At 38.9% G+C, this 24,128-nt stretch overlaps 1 protein-coding gene across 1 annotated transcript in view; it reads right to left on the bottom strand.

Annotated features, from left to right (window-relative positions):
• The window catches only part of LOC133258057 (ATP-binding cassette sub-family C member 4-like), a 395,899-nt gene that overhangs the window by 25,418 nt on the left and 346,353 nt on the right, over positions 1 to 24,128 (bottom strand). Inside the window, exons 30-32 of the mRNA XM_061434396.1 lie at positions 18,500 to 18,672; positions 17,803 to 17,908; positions 11,938 to 12,072 (exon numbers count right to left, since the gene is read on the bottom strand). Of these exons, the coding sequence (XP_061290380.1) occupies positions 11,938 to 12,072; positions 17,803 to 17,908; positions 18,500 to 18,672 (414 nt within the window). The remainder of the gene's footprint in view (positions 1 to 11,937; positions 12,073 to 17,802; positions 17,909 to 18,499; positions 18,673 to 24,128) is intronic.

The following is a 24,128-nucleotide window of genomic DNA, read 5'->3' as shown; positions in this document are numbered from 1 at the left end:
CAAAGAGGACACAAATAGATGGAGAAATATACCGTGTTTATGGATTAGAAGAATCAATATAGTGAAAATGAGTATACTACCCAAAGCAATCTATAGATTCAACGCAATCCCTATCAAGCTACCAACGTTATTTTTCACAAACCTAGAACACATAATTTCATAATATGTATGGAAATACAAAAAAAAAAAAAAAACTCAAATAGCCAAAGCAATCTTGAAAAAGAAGAATGGAACTGGAAGAATCAACCTGCCTGACTTCAGGCTCTACTACAAAGCCACAGTCATCAAGACAGTATGGTACTGGCACAAACACAGAAACATAGATCAATGGAACAAAATAGAAAGCCCAGAGATAAATCCACAAACCTATGGACACCATATCTTTGACAAAGGAGGCAAGAATATACCATGGATTAAAGACAATCTCTTTAACAAGTGGTGCTGGGAAAACTGGTCAACCACTTGTAAAAGAATGAAACTAGAACACTTTCTAACACCATACACAAAAATAAACTCAAAATAGATTAAAGATCTAAATGTAAGACCAGAAACTATAAAATTCCTAGAGGAAAACATAGGCAAAACACTCTCCGACATAAATCACAGCAGGATCCTCTATGACCCACCTCCCAGAATATTGGAAATAAAAGCAAAAATAAACAAATGGGACCTAATTAAACTTAAAAGCTTATGCACAACAAAGGAAACTATAAGCAAGGTGAATAGACAGCCTTCAGAATGGGACAAAATAATAGCAAATGAAGCAACTGACAAACAACTAATCTCAAAAATATACAATCAACTCCTGCAGCTCAATACCAGAAAAATAAACAACCCAATCAAAAAATGGGCCAAGGAACTACACAGACATTTCTCCAAAGAAGACATACAGATGGCTAACAAACACATGAAAAGATGCTCAACATCACTCATTATCAGAGAAATGCAAATTCAAACCACAATAAGGTACCATTCATGTCAGTCAGAATGGCTGCTATCCAAAAGTCTACAAGCAATAAATGCTGGAGAGGGTGTGGAGAAAAGGGAACCCTCTTACACTGTTGGTGGGAATGCAAACTAGTACAGCCACTATGGAGAACAGTGTGGAGATTCCTTAAAAAACTGGAAATAGAACTGCCTTATGACCCAGCAATCCCACTACTGGGCATACACACCAAGGAAACCAGAATTGAAAGACACACGTGTACCCCAATGTTCATCACAGCACTGTTTATAATTGCCAGGACATGGAAGCAAGCTAGATGTTCCATCAGCAGACGAATGGATAAGAAACCTGTGGTACATATGCACAATGGAATATTACTCAGCCATTAAAAAGAATGCATTTGAATCAGTTCTAATGAGGTGGATGAAACTGGAGCCTATTATACAGAGTGAAGTAAGCCAGAAAGAAAAACACCAATACAGTATACTAACGCATATATATGGAATTTAGAAAGATGGTAACAATAACCCTGTATGTGAGACAGCAAAAAGACACAGATGTATAGAACAGTCTTTTGGATTCTGTGGGAGAGGGCGAGGGTGGGATGACTTGGGAGAATGGCATAGAAACATGTTATTATCATATGTGAAATGAATCACCAGTCCAGGCTCAATGAATGATACAGGGTGCTCAGAGCTGGTGCACTGGGATGATCCAGACGGATGGGTTGGGGAGGAAGGTGAGAGGGGGGTTCAGGAATGGGAACATATGTACACCCGTGGCAGATTCATGTCAATATATGGCAAAACCAATACAATATGGTAAAGCAATTAGCCTCCAATTAAAATAAATAAATTTATATTAGAAAAAAGATGAGAGTGACAAAGAGATGGAAGAAATTATTACAGATTTTATAATTCAAAATAAGGAGAGATTCTTTAAAAATTTTATTTATGAGGAACTGTTAATATAGGTTAATAAGTTGTTTGCTTTTAAAGACAAGGATTTGAAAGAGCATGACCTAAAAGCCATGTTATTCATGCAAATTTTCTGCAAGCTAACTGAGTGTTTAAGAAGTTTTTAAGATTTTGCAAGATCTCAAAAATGACTGTTTAGAAGTTTTCTCACAAGCAGCCAAATAAAAACCCCTAATTGAAAACTTAAATCTTTGGTTAAAAGGTGTAAAAACAAATTATTTTAAAATGTCTGTTTGCAAGAATTAATATGCATAAGCATATTTTGTGTTTTGTGCACAAATCTAAAGATATCACTTTTATTGGCATTGTGATTAAATTGTAAAAAATCAATAATCCTAAAGTGGTATGAATTAAATTGTTTTAACTACTAATTTTGTATTTCAGCATAACCCCACAGGAGCAAAAGAGTGAACTTTTAAGTTCCAAAACAATAGCAGCAACCAGACAAAAAATTGTTGTGATGAAATAATTATAAAACACTTGTTAGGGCAGCAAAAGAGACTCAGACATAAAGAACAGACTTTTGGACCCAGTGGAAGAAGGTGAGGGTAGGATGATTTGAAAGAATAACATCGAAAAATATACATTACCTTATGTAAAACAGATGACAGTGGGAGTTTGGTGCATTAGCAGGGCACCCAAAGCCAATGCTCTGGGACAACTTAAAGAGATTGGGTAGGGAGGAAGTGGAAGGGATTCAGGATGGGGGTGGGGGAACACATGTATACCTATGGCGATTCATGTTGATGTATAGCAAAAACCATCACAATGTTGTAAATATACTCTAATTTAAATAAATAAATTAACTTTTTAAAAAAATTAAGCAAAATATAGAGGTTAAAATATCTTTAAATATTTGAAGATAAAACACAATTTAAATAACAAATTTGGTGGTAGAAAGGAAAAAAAGGGAACTATGTTTTCAATGTTTATAATGTGGAGTCAATAATAACAAAATAAACTATCCCTAGAATAAATGAAAGCAACACACATACAATAGTGAACAACAACAACAACAACGAACAGACTGCAAACTAAAAGTTTTTAAAAAAAAGACAACACTTAAAACTGAAAGCATAACATAAAAGAACTCACATAAAACAAACCTATAAGGGCTAAGATTAAACTCAGAGCTAAACCTAACTACTTACCATTGCAGGAGACACATCTACAATCTGATATTTAAAGACAGTGAAAGACATAACAGGCAAATGAAAACAAAGTGAAAACAGAGGACTCGATTTTAGTCTTGAACTAGCTTGGATTCAGGCAAGAAACATTAAAAATATCAAAGAAAGGCACCTCAAAAATAGTGGAAAATATAATTCTTAGTGAAAACCCAAATCTTGAATATTTGTGGACTAAAACGTCACTTCATCAAAATTATCAAAACAAAAATGACAAGAACTAAAAAGTGAAACATGGTACAAGGTGAGACTAATTCACCTAAGTCCAAGTCACATCAAAGGAACCAAAATAAAGAAGGATAGAGAAAACCTAAGTAATGAAATTAATAACTCAATCTAATTACAAATTAAACTCTGTATCGTGGATTCCCTGGTAGCGCAGTGCATAAGAATCCGCCTACCAAAGCAGGGGCCACAAGTTTGATCCCTGATCGGGGAAGATTCCACATGCCACAGAGTAACTAAGCCATGTGCCACAACTGCTGAGCCTGTCCTCTGCAGCCTATGAGCCACATATACTGAGCCCACACACTGTGACTACTGGTGCTCACAACCCTAAAGCTTGTGTTCCATAACAAGAGAAGCCACTGAGAATGAGAAGCAAGCATACTGCAATGAAGAGTAGCCTCCGCTCACTGCAACTAGAGAAAGCGTGCATGCAGCAATGAAGACCCAGCACAGTCAGAAAGAGAGTTAAAATAGTTCATCTTTTTAAATGCTCAAAGAACATTCACAAAAATTATCTATATACTAGAACACGAAAAATTATTAACAAATACACTTTCTGGGTGAAAATAGTACAGATAACTTTTTTTTTTAATCACAAAGCAATGAAATGAATAAAATAAAGAGTAAATTAGAAAACAAATCAATGTTAAAAAAAATCCTCTATACCCAGGAAACTTTAATGACCTCCTTCTCAAGTAATTCTTGGACCAAAGAGGAAATGAAAGCCAAAATTATAGAAATCTATAAATAAAAACCTAACTATAATGAAAGGGCTACACACCAGCCCATAGGATACAACTAGAACAATATGCAGAGAGAAGTTCACAGCCTTAAAACATTTATATTAATAAATAAGAAAAAATAAAAATAAACACATTCAAGAAGTGAGAAGTGACAACAAAATAAACCAAAGGGAGGGTGGAATTTTTAAAGATAAAAAGCAGAAAGTGATAGATTATATTAAAAAAAAATACAAATAGTGAATTTGGGAGCTGCTTCTTTAGGGGGAAAAGCACCAAATGGTAACAGTTAATTAGAAGGGAAAATGAGGAGTAGGGAATAGAGAAATCATAAATATTATGTAGCCATTACAAGAATAACCATGCACTGATATAATCTGAGGTATTATATTAAATGAAAACAACAAGGAACAGCCACCATTTGTGCTTAAAAACAGGAAGGGCATATCTGCACAAGTTCTTCCTGATGCACAGAACACTCAACAGAACAGCCAACAGTGGAGCTGGGGCTCCACCTGGGAAGGAGCTGTGTGATGACAGGAGTGGAGAGTGATTTACTTTTCATTCATACATTTTAAAGAATTTATTTTTAAAACTGAAGTTTTAAAATGTTATAGCATTAGATGTATCATCTCTTTAAAAGCTAATTATTAAAAATACATTTTATTTATATTGAGTCTCTAAAGCTATTCAGAACTGTAGGAGCATTTTCCTATTATTGGGAAGTAAGGGTTCACTCTAAGCCTTAAAAAAAAAATAATAATCCCACTTTTATACTGTAAAACGTTCTATATTCTCAAAGCACCAAAGCATCTGCTCTTTCATCTGATCCTTGTAATAACTTGAAGAAGCCGGGCAGGGATGTAATCTCTGCTTTACATACAGGTGAGGATATGAGGCTCAGAGACCTTGGGGGACACAAGGCCACATGGCTGCTAAGTGCCAATTCCATTTATTCAAACTGGTCCAGGCTCCTAGATCCAAGATGAGGGTTTCATAACTTTTGGGTTGTATCTGGTGATAACACAAATAGAAAAAATGACCCCTCTGTTACACATTGGAAACAAATAAACTTCAAAAAATCTCAATCAGGTCTGCTTCATCACAGAAGAAAACGAATGATAGCTTTCATCCTTTGTTATGGGCTGAATCCTGTCCCCTCAAATTTTATATGTAGAAGCCCCAACCTTCCCCTATGCATGGCATCTCAGAATGTGACTCCATATTGAGACAGGGTCTTTAAAGAGACAATAAAGTTAAAATGCAGACATATAGGCAGGTCCTAATGTAATATGACTGACGTTCTCATAGAAAGAAGAGATTAGGACACAGGCACACACAGAGGAAAGACCACATGAGGACACAGAGAGAAGATGGCTTCTCCAAGCCAAGAAGAGAGACCTCAGAGGAAACCACCCTACCGACACTGTGACCTCAGACTTGCAGTCTCCAAGGCTGTGAAGTAGTACATTTATGTTGTTTAAGTCACCTATTCTTTGGTGCTTTGTATGGCAGCTCTAGCAAACTAATGAACCCTGCAGCTTTATATTTCTAGAAAGTACTTTCTCTACTGTTTTATGTATCATCTAAAAGGGTCAATCAGACAGTTACTGAGCTTTCCTATACCAACATTTTCAGAGAAGCAACTACATGGTCAAGAAAATGTGATTTGGAAGCACCTTCTACCAGATGTTGAGTTTTCTTTTCAAATGAATGAATTTTATTCTATTAGAGTGAAAAGCTTTTTGACTTAGGCTAATGTTCCCAGCGGAGAAGGCAATGGCACCCCACTCCAGTACTCTTACCTGGAAAATCCCATGGGCAGAGGAGCCTGGTAGGCTGCAGTCCATGGGGTCGCTAAGAGTCGGACACGACTGAGCGACTTCACTTTCACTTTTCACTTTCATGCATTGTAGAAGGAAATGGCAACCCACTCCAGTGTTCTTGCCTGGAGAATCCCAGGGATGGGGGAGCCTGGTTGGCTGCCGTCTATGGGGTTGCACAGAGTCGGACACGACTGAAGTGACTTAGCAGCAATGTTCCCAGTGTTACAACTCTGAACCATGCATTGATATCTGATGCATGCACTTTAAAAAAAATTGACAATCTGATAGCTTGTTCACCTAAGAGGATCAAATATGCCAGGGTCCAGCCCCGGCAGATCCAGGGAATCCGAAGGGGAGACGGCATCGGCGAGTACACTGGCTTTAATTAAATATTAATCAAAGATATAAAGAGTAATAGAATAAGGATAGCTCAGTAAGAAAATTCAGTGGTGGAAAGAGTCTGAGTAACTTGGTTTACGTGGAAAAACAATAAAACTTTGAGACAAGAAGTTTGCAGCACTTATGTACGCCACAGGCATCCTTCCGTTCTCCCATAGGAGAGGAGACGCTGAGGCCTCCCCTGTCGGATCTTAGAAGCCCAGGCAAAATTAGTAAAGCTTGGCAGGCCTCCGCACTCCAGATGGGAACTCAGCCAGAGATTGAAAGAAAGAATGACATGGGGAGACCAAGCTTCAGTGAGCAAGGCCAATAGCTTTATTTTCAACTGGGGCTTTTATACCATAAGTTGCACATAGAGGATAATAGGGGGTGTGAAATCATGCAAAGTCAGCAGTCTTTGATCCTTATCAAAACCAGGGTTTCTTTTCTGCAAATTTATCATATACAAATGGTTTAGGTGATTTACATCATCTTCTGGCCAGAAGGCCTATTAACATTTTATGACTCTGACAAAGGTTTGTCAACCATAAGACTTATTTTCTCTAAGAGTAATTATTTTAAAGTTTGGCGCCATCCTCCGAAGGTGTTAGATAAAGTTGCATTCCTATAGGGCAGAGGTGCAGTGGGTTTACAACAAAGGAAAGAATTTATTACCTCAAGGGTCTAAAGTTGCTAACACCAAGGCCACTACTTATTTTTTCTACATACCAACTGAATTAATACACATCCAAGGATACAATACAGGGGATGAGGAAACTTGGCAGCAAGCATTGGCTCATCAATGAAATCTTCTACTAGTTTTATTCTGACAGCTTCTAACTCTCTGAGAGGCTCTAAGCTATTTGAATATCTTAAGCTTCCCGTGCCTCTTGCGGTTGGGAGACTGTAAACAATCATATGCATAGCTATAGGAGTCTGGGGAAACTTGTCAGGCAAGTTAGAGAGCCATCTGAGGGGTTTTGATTTAAACACTCGTATTATGCCCAGGAACTTTATTAATTGCAGCTGTAAGTTAACTCTTTTTCAGAGAGAGCGAGATGGTGGTGGGGGACAGCCCCCATAAAGTCAGAGGTGAGAGCACAAAGCAATAATGTAGGCAGACTCTGGTTTGGGGGGTAGATGCTCAAGAATATCCAGGGGGACTCCTGAGGCTCGATCCCACCTTTGCGTATGCCGAGCCTCCTTCCTCATGACCTTTGCCACGGGTGGAGTTCCTCACGCTGGCTCCCGGCACAAGCATATGCAGAAAGAATGTCTAAAAGATACTCAGCTGGATGGGGAATCAGGATATGTATTTCCTTATGTTTTCTGCAGAGGTGACCTGAACCAGTGGTAGGGCTGAAATCGAAGAGAAACTGATGCTTTGCCACCCGATAAACTTGGGTGACGACACAACTTGGCTATCAATTAAAGAAGGAGCAGCATTCTCAGACTCGATACAAAACACAGTACCTAGGGCAGCACCCAGCCTTTCTGCTTCCTGGATCACCTCTGTGACCTTGTGCTTAGTCACTCAATAGTGTCCAACTATTTGTGACCCCATGGACTGTAGCCCCCCAGTTCCCTCTGTCCATGGGGATTCTCCAGGCAAGAATACTGGGGTGGGTTGCCATTCCTTTCTCCAGATCTCCCCAACCCAGGGGTCAAACCCAGATATCCCACATTGAAGGTAGATTCTTGACCATCTGAGCCACCAGGGAAGCCCTCTGTGACCTTGGTGGCTTAGTCACTAAGTCATGTTTGACTCCTGTGAGCCCATAAACTGTAGCCCACAAGGCTCCCCTGTCTCTGGGATTTCCCAGGCAAGGATACTGGAATGGGTTGTCATCTCTTTCTCTGTGACCTTATGTGTGACCAAATCTCTTCATCCATGATGTGGATAAAAAACAACTATCAAGAGGATTAAGTGAAATAATACATGTGAGAACTATGTAAAACAATTGTAAAGAACAATACAAATACAACTTAGTGATATTTTTAAACTAGGTGCAAGATTATAGACCACAATCATGAGATTTCTATAACCCATTTCTGTTTTTGTATGTATGTTAAACTTGATTTGAAGCACATGCTGAAAAAACAAGTTTCTAATTCTGTAGTATCTGCTGCAAACTAGCAAAACAACTAGTTACATACATCAGTTCCATCTTCCTTCCAAAGAGTCTTAGTTTCCTCATCTGTAAAATGACCGTGGTGAACTCTGTTATTAAATATTTGGACCTATCTAAAATTCCCTGGTCTATTTTCTCATTACTCAATTTTGAAAAAGATAAAATGACAACACATTTTTTAAATGAAGACTGACACACAGGTGAGGACACGTCCTTTTGATGTGGAATGCATAAGGTCAAAGGAACAAATGTTTATAAATTCCTGACTTCTTTGTGACTACTTATTCAAGGAATCACAAATGATCATCACACCTTAGTGGGGAAGCTCTGACTGGGAGACACTCTAGTACAGAGGTCCCCAACCTTTTTAGCACCAGGGACCAGTTTTGTGGAATACAATTTTTCCATGGATTGGGTTGGGGGATGGTTCTGGGATGATTCAAGTGCATTACATTTATTGTGCTCTTTATTTCTGTTTTGTGGCAATCTTAGGTTATTTCACCTCAACTTTTGGGTTAAAGTTCACGCTCCTATGAGAATCCAATGCTGCCACTGATCTGACAGGAGACAGAGCTCAGGGGATATGAGAAAAAGCTACAAACACTGATGAAGCTTGGCTTGCTCACCTGCCACTTACCTCCTGCAGTACTGCCCAGTTCCTAACAGGACATAGACCAGTATTGGTCTGTGGCCTAGGGGTTGGGGACCTCTGCTCTGGTAGGTAAAAACACTCTGTGAGTTTCAGGAATTAAAAATAAATCAGGGCTCCAACTACAGCTTCTCTATATCTGCACACAATATAAGTACTTATGAAAAGTTCAGAACATAGACTTCTCATCCCTATTCCAAGAATTGAATTCTCACGCTGCCAACTCTTCAGCCAGCTCGATGATGCTGTGCAACTTCCCACCTTGTGAAAAGTGGAAGGTACTACTCTTCATCTCTAAGAAGAAGGAATGAGGTGAAACAGTGACAGAGGAAATGTGAGTTACATTTTAGATAAATCTCTCACATAGAAATACCATTCAGTTCAGTTCAGTCACCCAGCCGTGTCCAACTCTTTGCAACCCCATGGACTGCAGCATGTCAGGCTTCCCTATCCATCACCAATTCCTGGAGCTTGCTCAAACTCATGTCCATTGAGTTGGTGATGCCATCCAACCATCTCATCTTCTGTCATCCCCTTCTCCTCCTTCCTTCAATCTTTCCCAGCATCAGGGTCATTTCCAATGAGTCAGTTCTTCACATCAGGAGGCCAAAGTACAGGAGCTTCAACTTCACCATCAGTCCTTCAAATGAATTTTCAGGACTGATTTCCTTTAGGGTTGACTGGTTGGATTTGCTTGCAGTCTAAGGGACTCAAGAGTCTTCTCCAACACCACAGTTCAAAAGCATTAATTCTTTGGTGCTCAGCTTTCATTGCAGTCCAACTCACATCCATACATGACTACTGGAAAAACCATGCTTTGACTAGATGGACCTTTGTCAGCAAAGTCATGTCTCTGTTTTTTAATATGCTGTCTAGGTTTGTCATAGCTTTTCTTCCAGGGAGGAAGTGTCTTTTAATTTCATGGCTGCAGTCACCATCTGCAGTGATTTTCAAGCCCACTGTTTCCATTGTTTCCTCATCTATTTGTCATGAAGTGATGGGACTGGATACCATGATCTTAGTTTTCTGAATGTTGAGTTTTAAGCCAGCTTTTTCACTTTCCTCTTTCACTTTCATCAAGATGCTCTTTAGTTCTTCTCTGTTTTCTGCTATAAGGATGGTGTCATCTGCATGTCTGAGGTTATTGATATTTCTCCTGGAAATCTAAATTCCAGGTTGTGATTCATCCAGCCCAGAATTTCACATAATGTACTCTGCATGTAAGTTAAATAAGCAGAGTGACAATATACAGCCTTGACGTACTTCTTTTCAGTTTGGAACCAGTATGTTGTTCCTTGTCCAGTTCTAACTGTTGCTTCTTGACCTATATACAGATTTCTCAGGAGGTAATTCAGGTGGTCTGGTATTCCCATCTCTTGAAGAATTTTCCACAGTATGTCTAACAGAAATACTGTGAGATACTTGGAATATGTTTTTAAGATATATTTAAAATATTACAAAAGTAAATTTATTCTTTACAAGTGAAAAATCTGGGAAATGCAAAGTACGAAGTATGAAGAAGTAAGTACGCACCTGTAATTTAAAGCTCAGAGATTTAGTTTCAATGGGGAAGCCTCACTACACACAGTTAGAAGCCTCATCCCACCTCAAGCCATGCATCTCAAGGGGCAAGAGCACCAGACCATCATTCCCTCCTTCCATCCTTCCATCAACCCCACTCTCACCTTGTTCCAGAAAGAATTACAGGCAGCTGCATGACAGTGACTAAGTTCCTTTAAACCAGACCTCTGTGCAGGCATTCTTGCCATTTCTGCTTGTTCCTCTTGTCATAACCACAGAAACCCAAGGACATGAGTCAGCAAAGCAAAAATATCAAAACAGAAACATTTTGACTGGGACCAGGGGACCAAAATGACCAGGGATACCATCATGGAAATAGCTATCCTAAAAAAAAAATCAACTATATGTGACAGCTGTCATATAGGCACCCTAAAACTTTTCTTGAAATACACCTGCTGTCTCTTAGAAGGCAGGATGATAGTTCTTAAAAAATTAGTCTGCTATCCTACTCATTTGCTAGCAAATTAACAAATTTCTTTCCTTTATTCTTTGAAACTTGTCTTCATTATTCTCATTCAGCATTGGAAACAAAGACCAAATTTTTCAGTACAAAACCACATGACCTGAGTGTTACCCATTGAGCCCCTTCCTCCCACCATGCACAGTGCTTAGTGCTTCACACACCTCGTCTCTGAGAAAGTGCTCTGTAAACCTTCAGGCAACATTCAGACTACAGTGTGAAGGTGTTGTGAGCTCCTGATTTGTCCTGATGACAATTTCATTTTCCGGATGCTAGAGAAAGCATGGGGGGCAAATGCACCTAACTTGAAACAACAAAGAATTGGAGAGAAAGTGACAGTATCAGGTAGGAGTTTTATTTACAGATCAGAACACAGAAGAGACCTACACTTTTCCCTGGAAGATTTTCCTAGAATCAAAATACTCCAAATTTGTTCCCTTAAACTCTCAAATTTCCTGGACATTCTTTGACAGAACTTGTATCACAAATGTGCTGAGCACCAATCAGAATGAATGTGAAAGGTCCGCAAAATGGGTGTCCTGTGCTCTGTGAGAATCTGAACCCAGAGTCTAAATGTGTGCCAAGTCCAATCCAAAATCTCTCTCATGTGCACGTGCATGCACACATCCTGACCCCATCCCCACTGCTTCTGCAGAGTCCCAGCAGACCTGGCTTCCACCTGCAACATGTAAAGATCCATTCATGAATCTTTGTCTCTGGAGGCGTATGACTGAAAAGGACACAGAGAGCTTGTTACTGGACCCCTGCTACCAAATCGTGAGGAGTGAACTGTGGAGATAAATTTTAATTACAATTCCCCACAGTGGGCTCACCTGTTTTGCTGTTTCAGTGAGGGCAGCGGCCTTGGCCTTGCCCAGTTGTTGCACCATCTTGTAAAACAGGCCATCTCTATTTTGCAGCAAAACATATGGCTCATCATATTCTTCTAGTCTTCCTGAATCCAAAACCTGTTAAGCAGCAGAAGGAAACCTGTTAGTACACAACATTTCACAGTAACTTATTATAACTCCAACAATATTTCAAAAAGGGGCAGGACAGGGATAATACAGAGAATCTATTTGGGTGGTAAGACTGGCTGGTATTTAAATAGTTTGATTACTCTAGTTTACTAGTAGATCAAGCCCTAACCCAATGTTTTACTATTATAATGTTATAGGAATAGAAGAAAATCAAAGTTTTAGACTATGATTATAGGCACTTAACAATCTATATCATTTATATTCTGTCAATGGCATTTGGGGTTATTATGATTAGTTAGTATTTTTAGCTTTCAGACTCTAAGATTTGAGAGTTGTTTATACAGACATTCAAAGCTGGGAAATTTCTTAATTCAAGAAAATCAAACTCAATTTATCTAAAAAGTACAGTTGCTGCTGCTGCTGCTCCTAAGTCGCTTCAGTCATGTCCGACTCTGTGTGACCCCATAGACGGCAGCCCACCAGGGTCCCCCGTCCCTGGGATTCTCCAGGCAAGAACACTGGAGGGGGTTGCCATTTCCTTCTCCATTGCGGGAAAGTGAAAAGTGAAAGTGAAGTCGCTCAGTCGTGTCTGACTCTTAGCGACCCCATGGACGGGCTCCTCCAATCCATGGGATTTTCTAGGCAAGAGTACTGGAGTGGCTTGCCATTGCCTTCTTTGAAAAAGTACAGTGGTATCATATAAATCAGACAACAGTGACCTGACAGCAAATTAACTGTCAAGTTGGTTTAAAAACACTGAGCAAAACTTGGGAAAAAAGTAAATGTTTCCAGATTATGTCACCTCTTTGGGGCTGAATCCCTTGTCAGTGAGGTTAAAGTGCTTCTAAAAGTTGGTTTTTGTTGTAGTTTATTATCCTGAGAGTGAAAGCCTGACAAAAAAGAGTTGCTACATAAGCAGCTTTAGTATAATCGCTCTGCACTGAAGAAATATCTAGAAATCCAATTTTCTCTTTGAGTAAGACTAAAGAAGCAATTTTTCCAGTAGTCATGTATGCATGTGAGAGTTGGACTATAAAGAAAGCTGAGCACTGAAGAATTGATGCTTTTGAACTGTGGTGTTGGAGAAGACTCTTGAGAGTCCCTTGGATTGCAAGGAGATCCAACCAGTCCATCCTAAAGGAGATCAGTCCTGGGTGTTCATTGGAAGGACTGATGCTGAAGCTGAAACTACAGTACTTTGGCCACCTGATGTGAACAGCTGACTCATTTGAAAAGACCCTGATGCTGGGAAAGATTGAGGGCAGGAAGAGAAGGGGACGACAGAGGATGAGATGGTTGGATGGCGTCACTGACTCAATGGACATGAGTTTGGGTAAATTCCAGGAACTGGTGATGGACAGAGAGGCCTGGAGTGCTGCAGTTCATGGGGTTGCAAAGAGTTAGACATGACTGAGCGACTGAACTGAACTGAAGACTTTGTACTAGCTTTATATATAAATTAAACAAATATGCCCATAAGCATAAATATTTCCCCTACTTTCTACTGCAATTTTTATTACACTCAGGCTCAAATTATTTACTCTGTACCTCTTATACATTCACAGAAAAATAAAACAAATCTGATTTAGCTTTCAAGATTAATAGTTAAGTAACACACAGAAAAACACATTTGAGGAACACAAGAAAATTTTTCATTAATTTCTGAATTATTCAGCAAATATTTATTACACATTTAATTGCATTCCTGTCATTATGCTAGATGTTGTGGAAGAGCCAAACACAAGTGAGTCACAGCCTCTGCCTTCAGGGAGCCTGTACTGAGAGGAGAGAGAGAAGGAAATCCTCAAATGTCTACAATGCAAGAGAAAAAAATAAAAAGGAGTTTAGTAACAGAAAAGATGACTTCTGTCAGAGGTTCTGAGTATGAGCTTCAAGGAGGAGATCGGGCAATGAACTGGGCCTCGAAGAATGGATAGATGTGAACATGCAGAAGTGGAGGTGGGTGGGTAGACAATGGTCATTCCAGACACAGGGCATAACCTAGGTCAAGAGGGCTGGAGGAGAGACTGGGATCTCCTTAAGTGCAGGGTATGCAATCTCCCTTGTTTGGTGTTGCATCTCAGGCCCCTGGCATTGTACATGACAGGTAACAGGCACTTAATACATGCTAATTGGAAGTTAAATGAAAAGGAAACTAAATTCAGGGCATGAATGAGTGACTACCCAGTGGTATAATCTGTCAAGACTATAGGATAAGATCAGGAGCTTTGGAGAATGAGTCTAGCTGGCATGGGGAATAGCAATGCGGACCTGGAGGACCACATGCCCCAGATTGATGACTGTGGCCAAGAGGGAGAGTGAGAGGGGAAATGAGGGAGGGACAAAGCAGGGTTGAGGACTGAAACTCATTTACATCAAATATCGGAATAAAAGAAAGAAAAAGGACAGTCAGAGAGGAGGGAGAGTTGAAAGGAGCAAGAGTTTAGTGCAGCTCAGACTCATGTCAGGCAACAAGAGCTGAGATGGGACCCAGACTGAAAAATGCCAGGAACAGAATTTTACCAACTTAGCCTTTACATTTACGGCTTTGATCAAAGATTCTAGATATTTCAGAACAAATTGACACAAACAACTATAATTTTTTTTTCTTTGTGTTCAGAAAAAATATGTATAGTGTTAACTTGTTTATTTTAAAACCCTTTAATCTTGAAATTAAAAGTCTCCTGTAATCTCCAGGTATATCTTCACTCTTCCCATAACTCAAGTTAAACTCTAAAGTAAACCACACATTCAATTTGGTGTGATAAGAATCCCTCAACTCTCAACCCCAATGAATACCAACCTCAAATTGCTTGCCACTCTCTAGTAGGTTTAGGAAAAATGCATTATATTATCTAAGTCAGTTATATAAATGCAATAAAGATGTATTTAGCTGGCTTCTGTATCTGCTGATATTCCAGCTAGTTGTCCTAGGCATAAAACTGAAATGGACCCAATGCAAGATAATTTAATTCATTTTTATTGGCACGATATCTTCAATGACAATGGGGTGGCTGCAGGGAGAGGTGGAGGGCAAGGACAGGGTGAAAGAAAAACCTGAAAAAGGGCTTGAAACAGGTAAAGTTCACAGCATCATTCACTTACTGTGGAAGAAGTGAGAACAGTATAGAAATGCAATGCTGAGAGATAAGAATTAACAAAGTGACAGGTAAAGAGTAGAAGGAAAAGGTTACTTTTCCCATTAGCATTCAAGAACACAAAATGAGTGACTAAAGATGCTCCATGCTAAACATCTCTGGATTCTAAGAGTCACTCTTCTATAATCTTGGATTGTCACCCGGTCCCTCACAAACTCTGCAGGAGAAGCCTGCTTCCTACTGAGATGTTCTTGTCCTGTGACCAGCTGCACTGCTTGGAGCCTAGAGCATCCCTTTGGTTGGCAATCCCCGACTCCTGTCATCTGCCTCCACAGAGCTCACTTCTGTGCATATTCAGCTCAGGGGAGTGAGGCTACAGGCACTGCCTCAGTGCTGACAGTCTGGTATCTATTCAGTCCCCACTGATGATCCCACCTGACAATGCATGGGGAGGAGGGTGGGATGTGATTTTCTAGAAACTGCCCAAGAAGTCAAAAGTTCCATTATATCATTGGACATAAGGAATTTGAGGTATTACTGACCATTTATTCCTGATTCTTACCTGTTTAGTGTGGACCATCAAAATCACTGGTTAACTCCATCTGCTGCCTCTTGTGTATTGTGCAGGCCTTCTTTATCTATTTACTTCATCACTAATCAGCATCAATTGTATACTCTGGAGTCTTGTGATGACTAGTATCTATACAGTGGGTGAAATAAGCTCATTGACCCAGACTAGGTTAGGCTGAAAATACCTTGCTTCTTTTGGGCTTATTTGCTGCCAAAGGTTTTTCCTTTCAGGGATGATTTCCTTGTCATTTAATAAGCCACAACCTAAAATCTATTGAAACTCAGCAAGCAACAGAAGGGAAGAACAAAGAGAGAGAGAATAGAAAGAAAAAGAGAGAAAATGAAGGGAGAAATAAATGGAGGAGATAAAGCTATGGAAAGAAATATTAAATTACTAAGGAAGAAAGAGCAATCAAACCTGAAAGAAAGACACTAGACAGACATCCAGAGACCAAAGTTTGGAGCTTGCTGTGTCTGCAATGCCTGGATACATTGTATAAGAGACTTGCTAGTAAAAAAAAAATAAGAGAGAGAGACTAGCTAGTTGTCCATCTACAGTCACTCAGTCTCCATCTGCCTTTCTTTCTACACTTTCATCTGTGATGCAGAAGTTGTCTCTGCAAATCATATTTCAGAGGCTCTTTGGCCTGCTGGCCCTTTGTGAGGTTCTGCCAGTAGGGGGCACTAGAGGGAGGAGGAAGGTGGGAAGCAGAGCAAATGGTCTCCCTCTTTTCTGCTACTTCTGCAGCATAACTCCAGCTTCTATCAGCACATGGAGAACTAGCCTCATCATGCTCACTCACAAATATGACCAGTAGCTAGACAATGACCTCCCCTTGGAGGTCGCTCAGTCATGTCCGACTCTTTGCAACCCCATGAATTACAGCACGCCAGGCCTCCCTGTCCATAACCAACTCCTGAAGTTCACTCAAACTCACGTCCATCGAGTCGGTGATGTCATCCAGCCATCATCCTTTGTCATCCCCTTCTCCTCCTGCCCCTAATCCCTCCCAGCATCAGGGTCTTTTCCAATGAGTCAACTCTTCGCATGAGGTGGCCAAAGTACTGGAGTTTCAGCTTTAGCATCAGTCCTTTCAAAGAACACCCAGGACTTGTCTCCTTTAGAATGGACTGGTTGGATCTCCTTGCAGTCCAAGGGACTCTCAAGAGTCTTCTCCAACACCACAGTTCAAAAGCATCAATTCTTTGGTGCTCAGCTTTCTTCACAGTCCAACTCTCACAGCCATACATGACCACTGGAAAAACCATAGCCCTGACTAGACGGACCTTTGTTGGCAAAGTAATGTCTTTGCTTTTGAATATGCTAGCTAGTTTGGTCATAACTTTCCTTCCAAGGAGTAAGCATCTTTTAATTTCTGTACTGAACTGAACTGAACTGGAGGACTCAGCACTGACTCATAAGACTTCTTCTCTGAGTCTTAGGTCTGGAGATCTGTCCTAGGACATAGTCATTTCTTCCTAAAATTATTACCCCAGTGATTCATTTTTCCAGTCCTCCAATTCTTGTGTAACAAATTTTCTTTATTAAATCCTTTCTGTTTAAATACTTTTTCTCATTAGGCGTTTTCTCCTCAATGACTCCCCTCTGAGAGCACATATTGTAAATGTCCCAACAACTTGGAAATTCTTCAACTTCACCTAACAACTGCCTGGCAGTGTAATGAAATGCTGTTTTTATTAAGGGAATACAAAAATGCTGAAAGAACTGTGACACAGTAAAAATGACTTTGTTGCACCACTCTGAAATCTGAAGTCTCATTGTGAGTTTGGAATATTTTCATGGTTGGATACCTTAAAAAAAATAGCAATTCAAATAAACTTTTAAATGGAAATAGAAAATTACTGAATGTATTATTTAATAGTACATTCTGAAACTACACTTAAGTACTTGAGTTATTGTCAAGGATGAGAGGGGAAAAAAAGAATTAATTAATTAATTAGAAGTTTTAATCAAGTTATACAAGGAAGAATAAATTTAAAAATTGAAGGTAAATGGAGACAATGGAAATCCCATAGGTGAGGGCCTTACCATTATCCTGTCACTGTCAATAATGGTGCTCAACCTGTGTGCGATGGTTAGCACAGTACACTGTGCAAATTTCTCACGGATCTTTTTTTGTATTAACTCATCAGTGCTGGAATCAAAGAATTGCATTTAGTTAAGTAAAGACAGGAAAAGCAGACTTAAGACTTGAAAATATCACATGATATTTTTATGCTTTTAATAATCAATAGTTAAGACATAATCCTGCTCTTGAAACACTAAGTATAAAAAGTCTTTGTTGTTGTTGTTTAGTTGCTAAATTGTATCTGACTCTTTTGCAACCTCATGGATTATAGCCCACCAGGCTCTTCTGTCCATGGGATTTCCCAGGCAAGAATACTGGAGTGGGTTGCCATTTCCTGCTTCATGAAATCTTCCCAACCCAGGGGAAAGTCTACTTGGAAACTTACTACTTTTCATAAAACAATGGAAAGTTTTCTTCCTGCCAAATTACTTGAAACTATCAGGAGCTGGATTTACAAATCTAGCTCTCTCAGGATGCCTGATAACAACATTATTACCACGTTTTGATTTCTTCCTCTGTTTTCTGGAATTATTGTTATCAGGAGATGTCTTTGGGGCAAACAGCGCACATAAAAAACATTTCTCAACATCACTAAATATTTCCCATTTACCATATTTAAAATTCAGATTCCAAGTTTCATGAATCTCAGCTCCATACCTTGGATCCACATGTGCTGTGGCTTCATCAATAATCAATATCTGATTTTTTCTGAGAATATTCCTGGCAAGGCACACCAGTTGTTTTTGCCCAACACTTAAGTTCGATCCAGATTCTACTAATTCAGTATCCATTTTATCAGGAAGCTCTTCTATGATTTCTTTAAGTTGAACCTGTGCATATAGAAAGAAGAATGACATTTTCTTAAACAAACAACTACTAAAGTAGACAAGCCTCTTAGACATTAGAGCTTTGATGTCCTCAGGACTTCTTATGTATCTTACATGTACAGCCAGATGATGGGGAGAACTCTTTCCAAAGAGTGTTCACTGAGGAAGATGGTGGAGTCAACTCAGGACAAAAAGGTCTCAGTGTCCCCCACACCGACTTAAGGATTAGTTAAGAAAGTCTCTCAAAAAACTAAGCTATTTCTCTCAGTATGATTTGAACAGAAAAATTAAAAGGACACTATGGATGAGTCAGATTTCCCAAAAATAGATTTTGTAAAGGAGTTACTACACTAAAGTAAATTAAAAACATATATATATTGATTGTAGGAAGTATGGTTCTCTAAATATATAATCTTATCAGCACTTTACCATTTTGCAAGGTCTAAATGTCTAAAAAAAAAATAAATTCAAACAACGGCAAATTGTACCTCATAGATCAGTAAAACTAGAGCTATTTTGGTGATGATTCTTTCTCATGTTTAATTCCATAATTGTGAACAAGTCAAGTGTGTTTTCTTCAATGTTATAATTTTGAAAAGTTTTTTATTAACTGTAATTTATTTACTATATTATTTTAGTTTCAGGTATACAGCAAAGTGAATCAGTTTATATATATATATATTATATATTTATATATTATATTTATATATATATTTTATATATATATGTCCTTCAGATTATTTTCCACTGTAATTTACTATCAGTCAGTTCAGTTTAGTCGCTCAGTCCTGTCTGACTCTTTGCCACCCCATGGATTGCAGTGCACCAGGCTTCCATCATCAGTGTCCATCACCAACTCTCCGAGCCTGGTCAAACTCATGTCCTTCAAGTTGGTGATGCCATCCAACCATCTCATCCTCTGTCATCTCCTTCTCCTCCTCCCTTAAATCTTTCCCAGCATCAGTGTCTTTTCAAATGAGTCAGTTCTTCACATGAGGTGGCCAAAGTATTGGAGTTTCAGCTTCAGCATCAGTCCTTCCAATGAACACCTAGGACTGATTTCCTTTAGGATGGACTGGTGGATCTCCTTGCAGTCCAAGGGACTCTCAAGAGTCTTCTCCAACAGCACAGTACAAAAACGTCAATTCTTTGGGACTCAGTTTTCTTTATGGTCCAACACTCACATCCATACATGACTGCTGGAAAAACCATAGCTTTGACTAGGCAGATCTTTGTCAGCAAAGTAATGTCTCTGCTTTTTAATATGCTGTCTAGGTTGGTCATAGCTTTTCTTTCAAGGAGAAAGTGTCTTTTAGTTTCATGGCTGTAATCACCCTCTGCAGTGATTTTGGAGCCCAAAAAATAAAGTCTCTCACTGTTTCCATTGTTTCCACATCTATTTGTCATGAAGTGATGGGACCAGATGCCATGATCTTTGTTTTTTGAATGTTGAGTTTTAAGCCAGCTTTTTCACTCTCCTTTTTCACTTTCATCAAGAGGTGCTTTAGTTCTTCGCTTTCTGCCATAAGGGTGGTGTCATCTGCATATCTGAGGTTATTGATATTTCTCCTGGCAGTCTTGATTCCAATGTGTGCTTCATCCAGCCCAGCATCTCACATGATGTACTCTACATGTAAGTAAATTAGCAGGGTGACAATATACAGTCTTGACATACTCCTTTCCCAATTTGGAACCAGTCCATTGTTCTGTCTGGGTCTAACTGTTCCTTCTTGACCTGAATACAGATTTCTCAGGAGGCAGGTCGGGTGGCCTGGTATTCCCATGTCTTTAAGAATTTTCCACAGTTTGTTGTGATCCACAAAATCAAAGGCTCTGGCATAGTCAATAAAGCAAAGGTAGACATTTTTCTGAAACTCCCTTGCTTTTTCAATGATCCAACAGATGTTGGCAATTTGATCTGTGGTTCCTCTGCCTTTTTAAATCCAGCTTGATCGTCTGGAAGTTTACAGTTCACTTACTGTTGAAGCCTGGCTTGGAGAATTTTGAGCATTACTTTACTAGTGTGTAAGATGAGTGCAACTGTGAAGTAGTTTGGACATTCTTTGCCATTGCCTTTCTTTGAGATTTGAATGAAAACTGACCTTTTCCAGTCCTGTGGCCACTACTGAGTTTTACAAATTTGTTGGCAAATTGAGTGCAGCACTTCAACAGCATCATCTTTTAGGATTTGAAATAGCTCAACTGGAATTCCATCACCTCCACTACCTTTGTTCATAGAGATGCTTGCTAAGGCCCATCTTACTTCGCACCCCAGGATGTCTGGCTCTATGTGAGGGATCACACCATCATGGTTATCTGGGTCATTAAGATCTTCTTTGTATAGTTCTTCTGTATTCTTGCCACCTTTCCTTAATATCTTCTACTTCTGTTAGGTCCATACCATTTCTGTCCTTTATTGTGCCCATCTTTGATGAAATGTTCCCTTTGTATCTCTAATTTTCTTGAAGAGATCTCTAATCTTCCCCATCCTATTGTTTTCCTTTATTTCTTTTCATTTTTCACTTAGGAAGGCTTCCTTATCTCTCCTTGTCATTCTTTGGAACTCTTCATTCAGATGAGTATATATTTCCTTTTGTCCTTTGTTTTTCACTTCTCTTCTTTTCTCAGCTATTTGTAAGGCCTCCTCAGGCAACAATTTTGCCTTTTTACATTTCTTTTTATTTGGGATGGTTTTGATCACTGCCTCCTGTACAATGTCATGAACCTCCGTCCATAGTTCTTCAGGCACTCTGTCTATCAGATCTAATCCCTTACTGTAAGGTACTCTAGTTGCCTGTGCTATACAGTAAATCCTTGTTGCTTCTCTATTTTATGTATAGTAGTTTGCATCTGTGAATTTCATACTCCTGATTGATCCCTCTCTTTCCCCTTTGGTAACCGTAAGTTTACTTTCTATGTCCGTGAGTCTGTTTCTTTTTATATATACATTAATTTGCTTTATTTTATTTTTAGAATCCACATATAAGTGATATTAGATAATATTTGTCTTTCTCTGACTTCACTTAGGATGATATTCTAGGTCTATCCATGTTGCTTCAAAAAGCAATATTTCATTACTTTTTATATCTGTATAACACAATATACATACATATATACATATAAAAATATATATATTTATGTGTGTATGGTGCCACATCTTCTTAAACCAATTTTCTGTTGACACACACTTGAGTTCCTTCTATATTTTGGCTATTGCAAAGAGTGCAGCAATTAACGCTGGGGTGCATGTATCTTTTCAAATTAGTATTTCCTTTTTCCCCAGATATCTACCCAGGAGTATAATTGCTGGCTCATGTGGTAGCTCTATTTTTAGTTTTTTAAGGAACTTCCATACTGTTTTCCACATATCAATTTACATTCCCACCAACAGTGTGTTGGGGATTTCCCAAGTGGCTCAATGGTGAAAAATCCAGTTACCAATGCAGGAGATGAAAGAAATGTGGGTTTGATCCCTGGGTCAGGAAGATCCTCTGAAGAAGGAAATAACAACCCACTCCAGTATTCCTGCCTGAAAAATCCTGTGGACAAAGGAGTCTGGCTGGCTACAGTTCATAGGGTTGCAAAGAGTCAAACATGACTGAGCATACACACACACAGCAGTGTGTTGGAGTTCCTTTTTTCCCACATCTTCTCTAGCATTTATTATTTATAGACTTTTTGATGATAGCCATTATGACTGATATGAGTTGGTACCTCATTGTGGTTTTGATTTGCATTTCTCTAATAATTAATAATGCTGAGCATCTTTTCATGTGTCTATTAACCATCTGTATGTCTTCTTTGAAGAATTTCATAAATGTTTTTCAGTGAAAACTCAGGAAAAACAGACCACGACACAAGTTATTTCCCCCAGACTATGGGTATAGGTGGTATTTGTATTAATCTATCCTCATAAAATCAAAATTGTAAGATTAAAAAATCAACTTTTTAACTGCCAAAGATAATCTGAAACTATATTGAGTTGCAGGGGTCAGTTCAATGAATATTTGTTTTGGAGAAATATTATAGATTAAGAACAAAATTCAGACTGTGCTTAAAATTAAAGAACAGAGATGAAACGAGTCGCCAATCCAGGTTTGATGTACGATACTGGATGCTTGGAGCTGGTGCACTGGGACAACCGAAAGGGATGGTACGGGGAGGGAGGAGGGAGGAGAGTTCAGGATGGGGAACACGTGTATACCTGTGGCATATTCATGTTGATATATGGCAAAACCAATACAATATTGTAAAGTTCAAAAATAAAAAAAAAAATTTTTAAATAAATAAAATGATACAATTACACAAGTTGGTAAAAAGGAGATATTTAATAATAAATCTTGCTCATGCTCTCTCTCTCTCTCTCTCTCTCTATATATATATATATATATATATATATATATAATTTAAAAAAGAACAGAGAGTAAATACACTTCAAATTAAAGGATTAAAGATTGATGAGTGATGGCCAATTAGCAGGTACACAGAATTACAACGGCAAATTACAGAACACCAAGGTGAGTGGGCAATGTTTTCATGGTATCCTAAATGCTGGAGTACTTCCATGAATGTTATCCTGAATTGTGTTCCTTTTGAAAGTCTAATCCATAGAAATGGGAATTCTGAGTAAGGATTAAACATGGTATTAGTATTTAGTGATAGCATGAAAAGTATGCAAAATTTGAAGGATAAGATATGGATTATGAGATAAATGGCTCCATTGAAAATTATAAAATGGAAGTCAGCTTAATCACCCCCCCGCCCCACCCACCTCATTACAAGGAAGAAGCCTTACCAAATATTCTATGAAACATATTCCATAAATCTAAACTCAAGTGATGGGACTGATCAAGAGTGTAACACTGGCAAGACTTTCTCTTTTCCTTCTGAGTTGACTTTGGTAATCCTTGTAAATGCAAATTGGTCTTTCTTAAGACTGACATGATGACTGTGAGGAAATAACCTCAAACCTACTGGTGACTCAGGTGATATCTCATCACTAATCTGATTTTTACTTTCCTTCAAGTTGTCTACATATGCCTGACAAGGAATAAGCTGTTGTGAGGTGAAAATGTTTTCCAGAACACATGGTTTTCTGAGACTCTAACTTCATTTATGGATCAGGGATGGTTATGACAATGCTGCAAATAAGACCCTTTGTAGTGTAATCATATAATCAAGTTATAATTATTTGAAGGGAAAAAAAGACAAAAGAGACAGTAGACAATAACTAGGAGTTACAACTGGAGAATCTGAAAACATATCAGATAATAGTGTAATACAGCAAAGTGAAGTGAAAGTCGCTCAGTCATATCCAACTCTTTGAGACCCCATGGACAACAGTCCATGGAATTCTCCAGGCCAGAATACTGGAGTGGGTTAACTTTCCCTTCTCCAAGGGATCTTCCCAACTCAGGGATCGAACCCAGGTCTCCCACATTGCAGGTGGATTCTTTACC

Source organism: Bos javanicus, chromosome 12 (assembly GCF_032452875.1).
Source record: "Bos javanicus breed banteng chromosome 12, ARS-OSU_banteng_1.0, whole genome shotgun sequence".
NCBI classification, from domain to species: Eukaryota; Metazoa; Chordata; class Mammalia; order Artiodactyla; family Bovidae; genus Bos; species Bos javanicus.
Note: the sequence above shows the minus strand (reverse complement) of the source record. Positions and strands in the feature narration are given on the sequence as shown.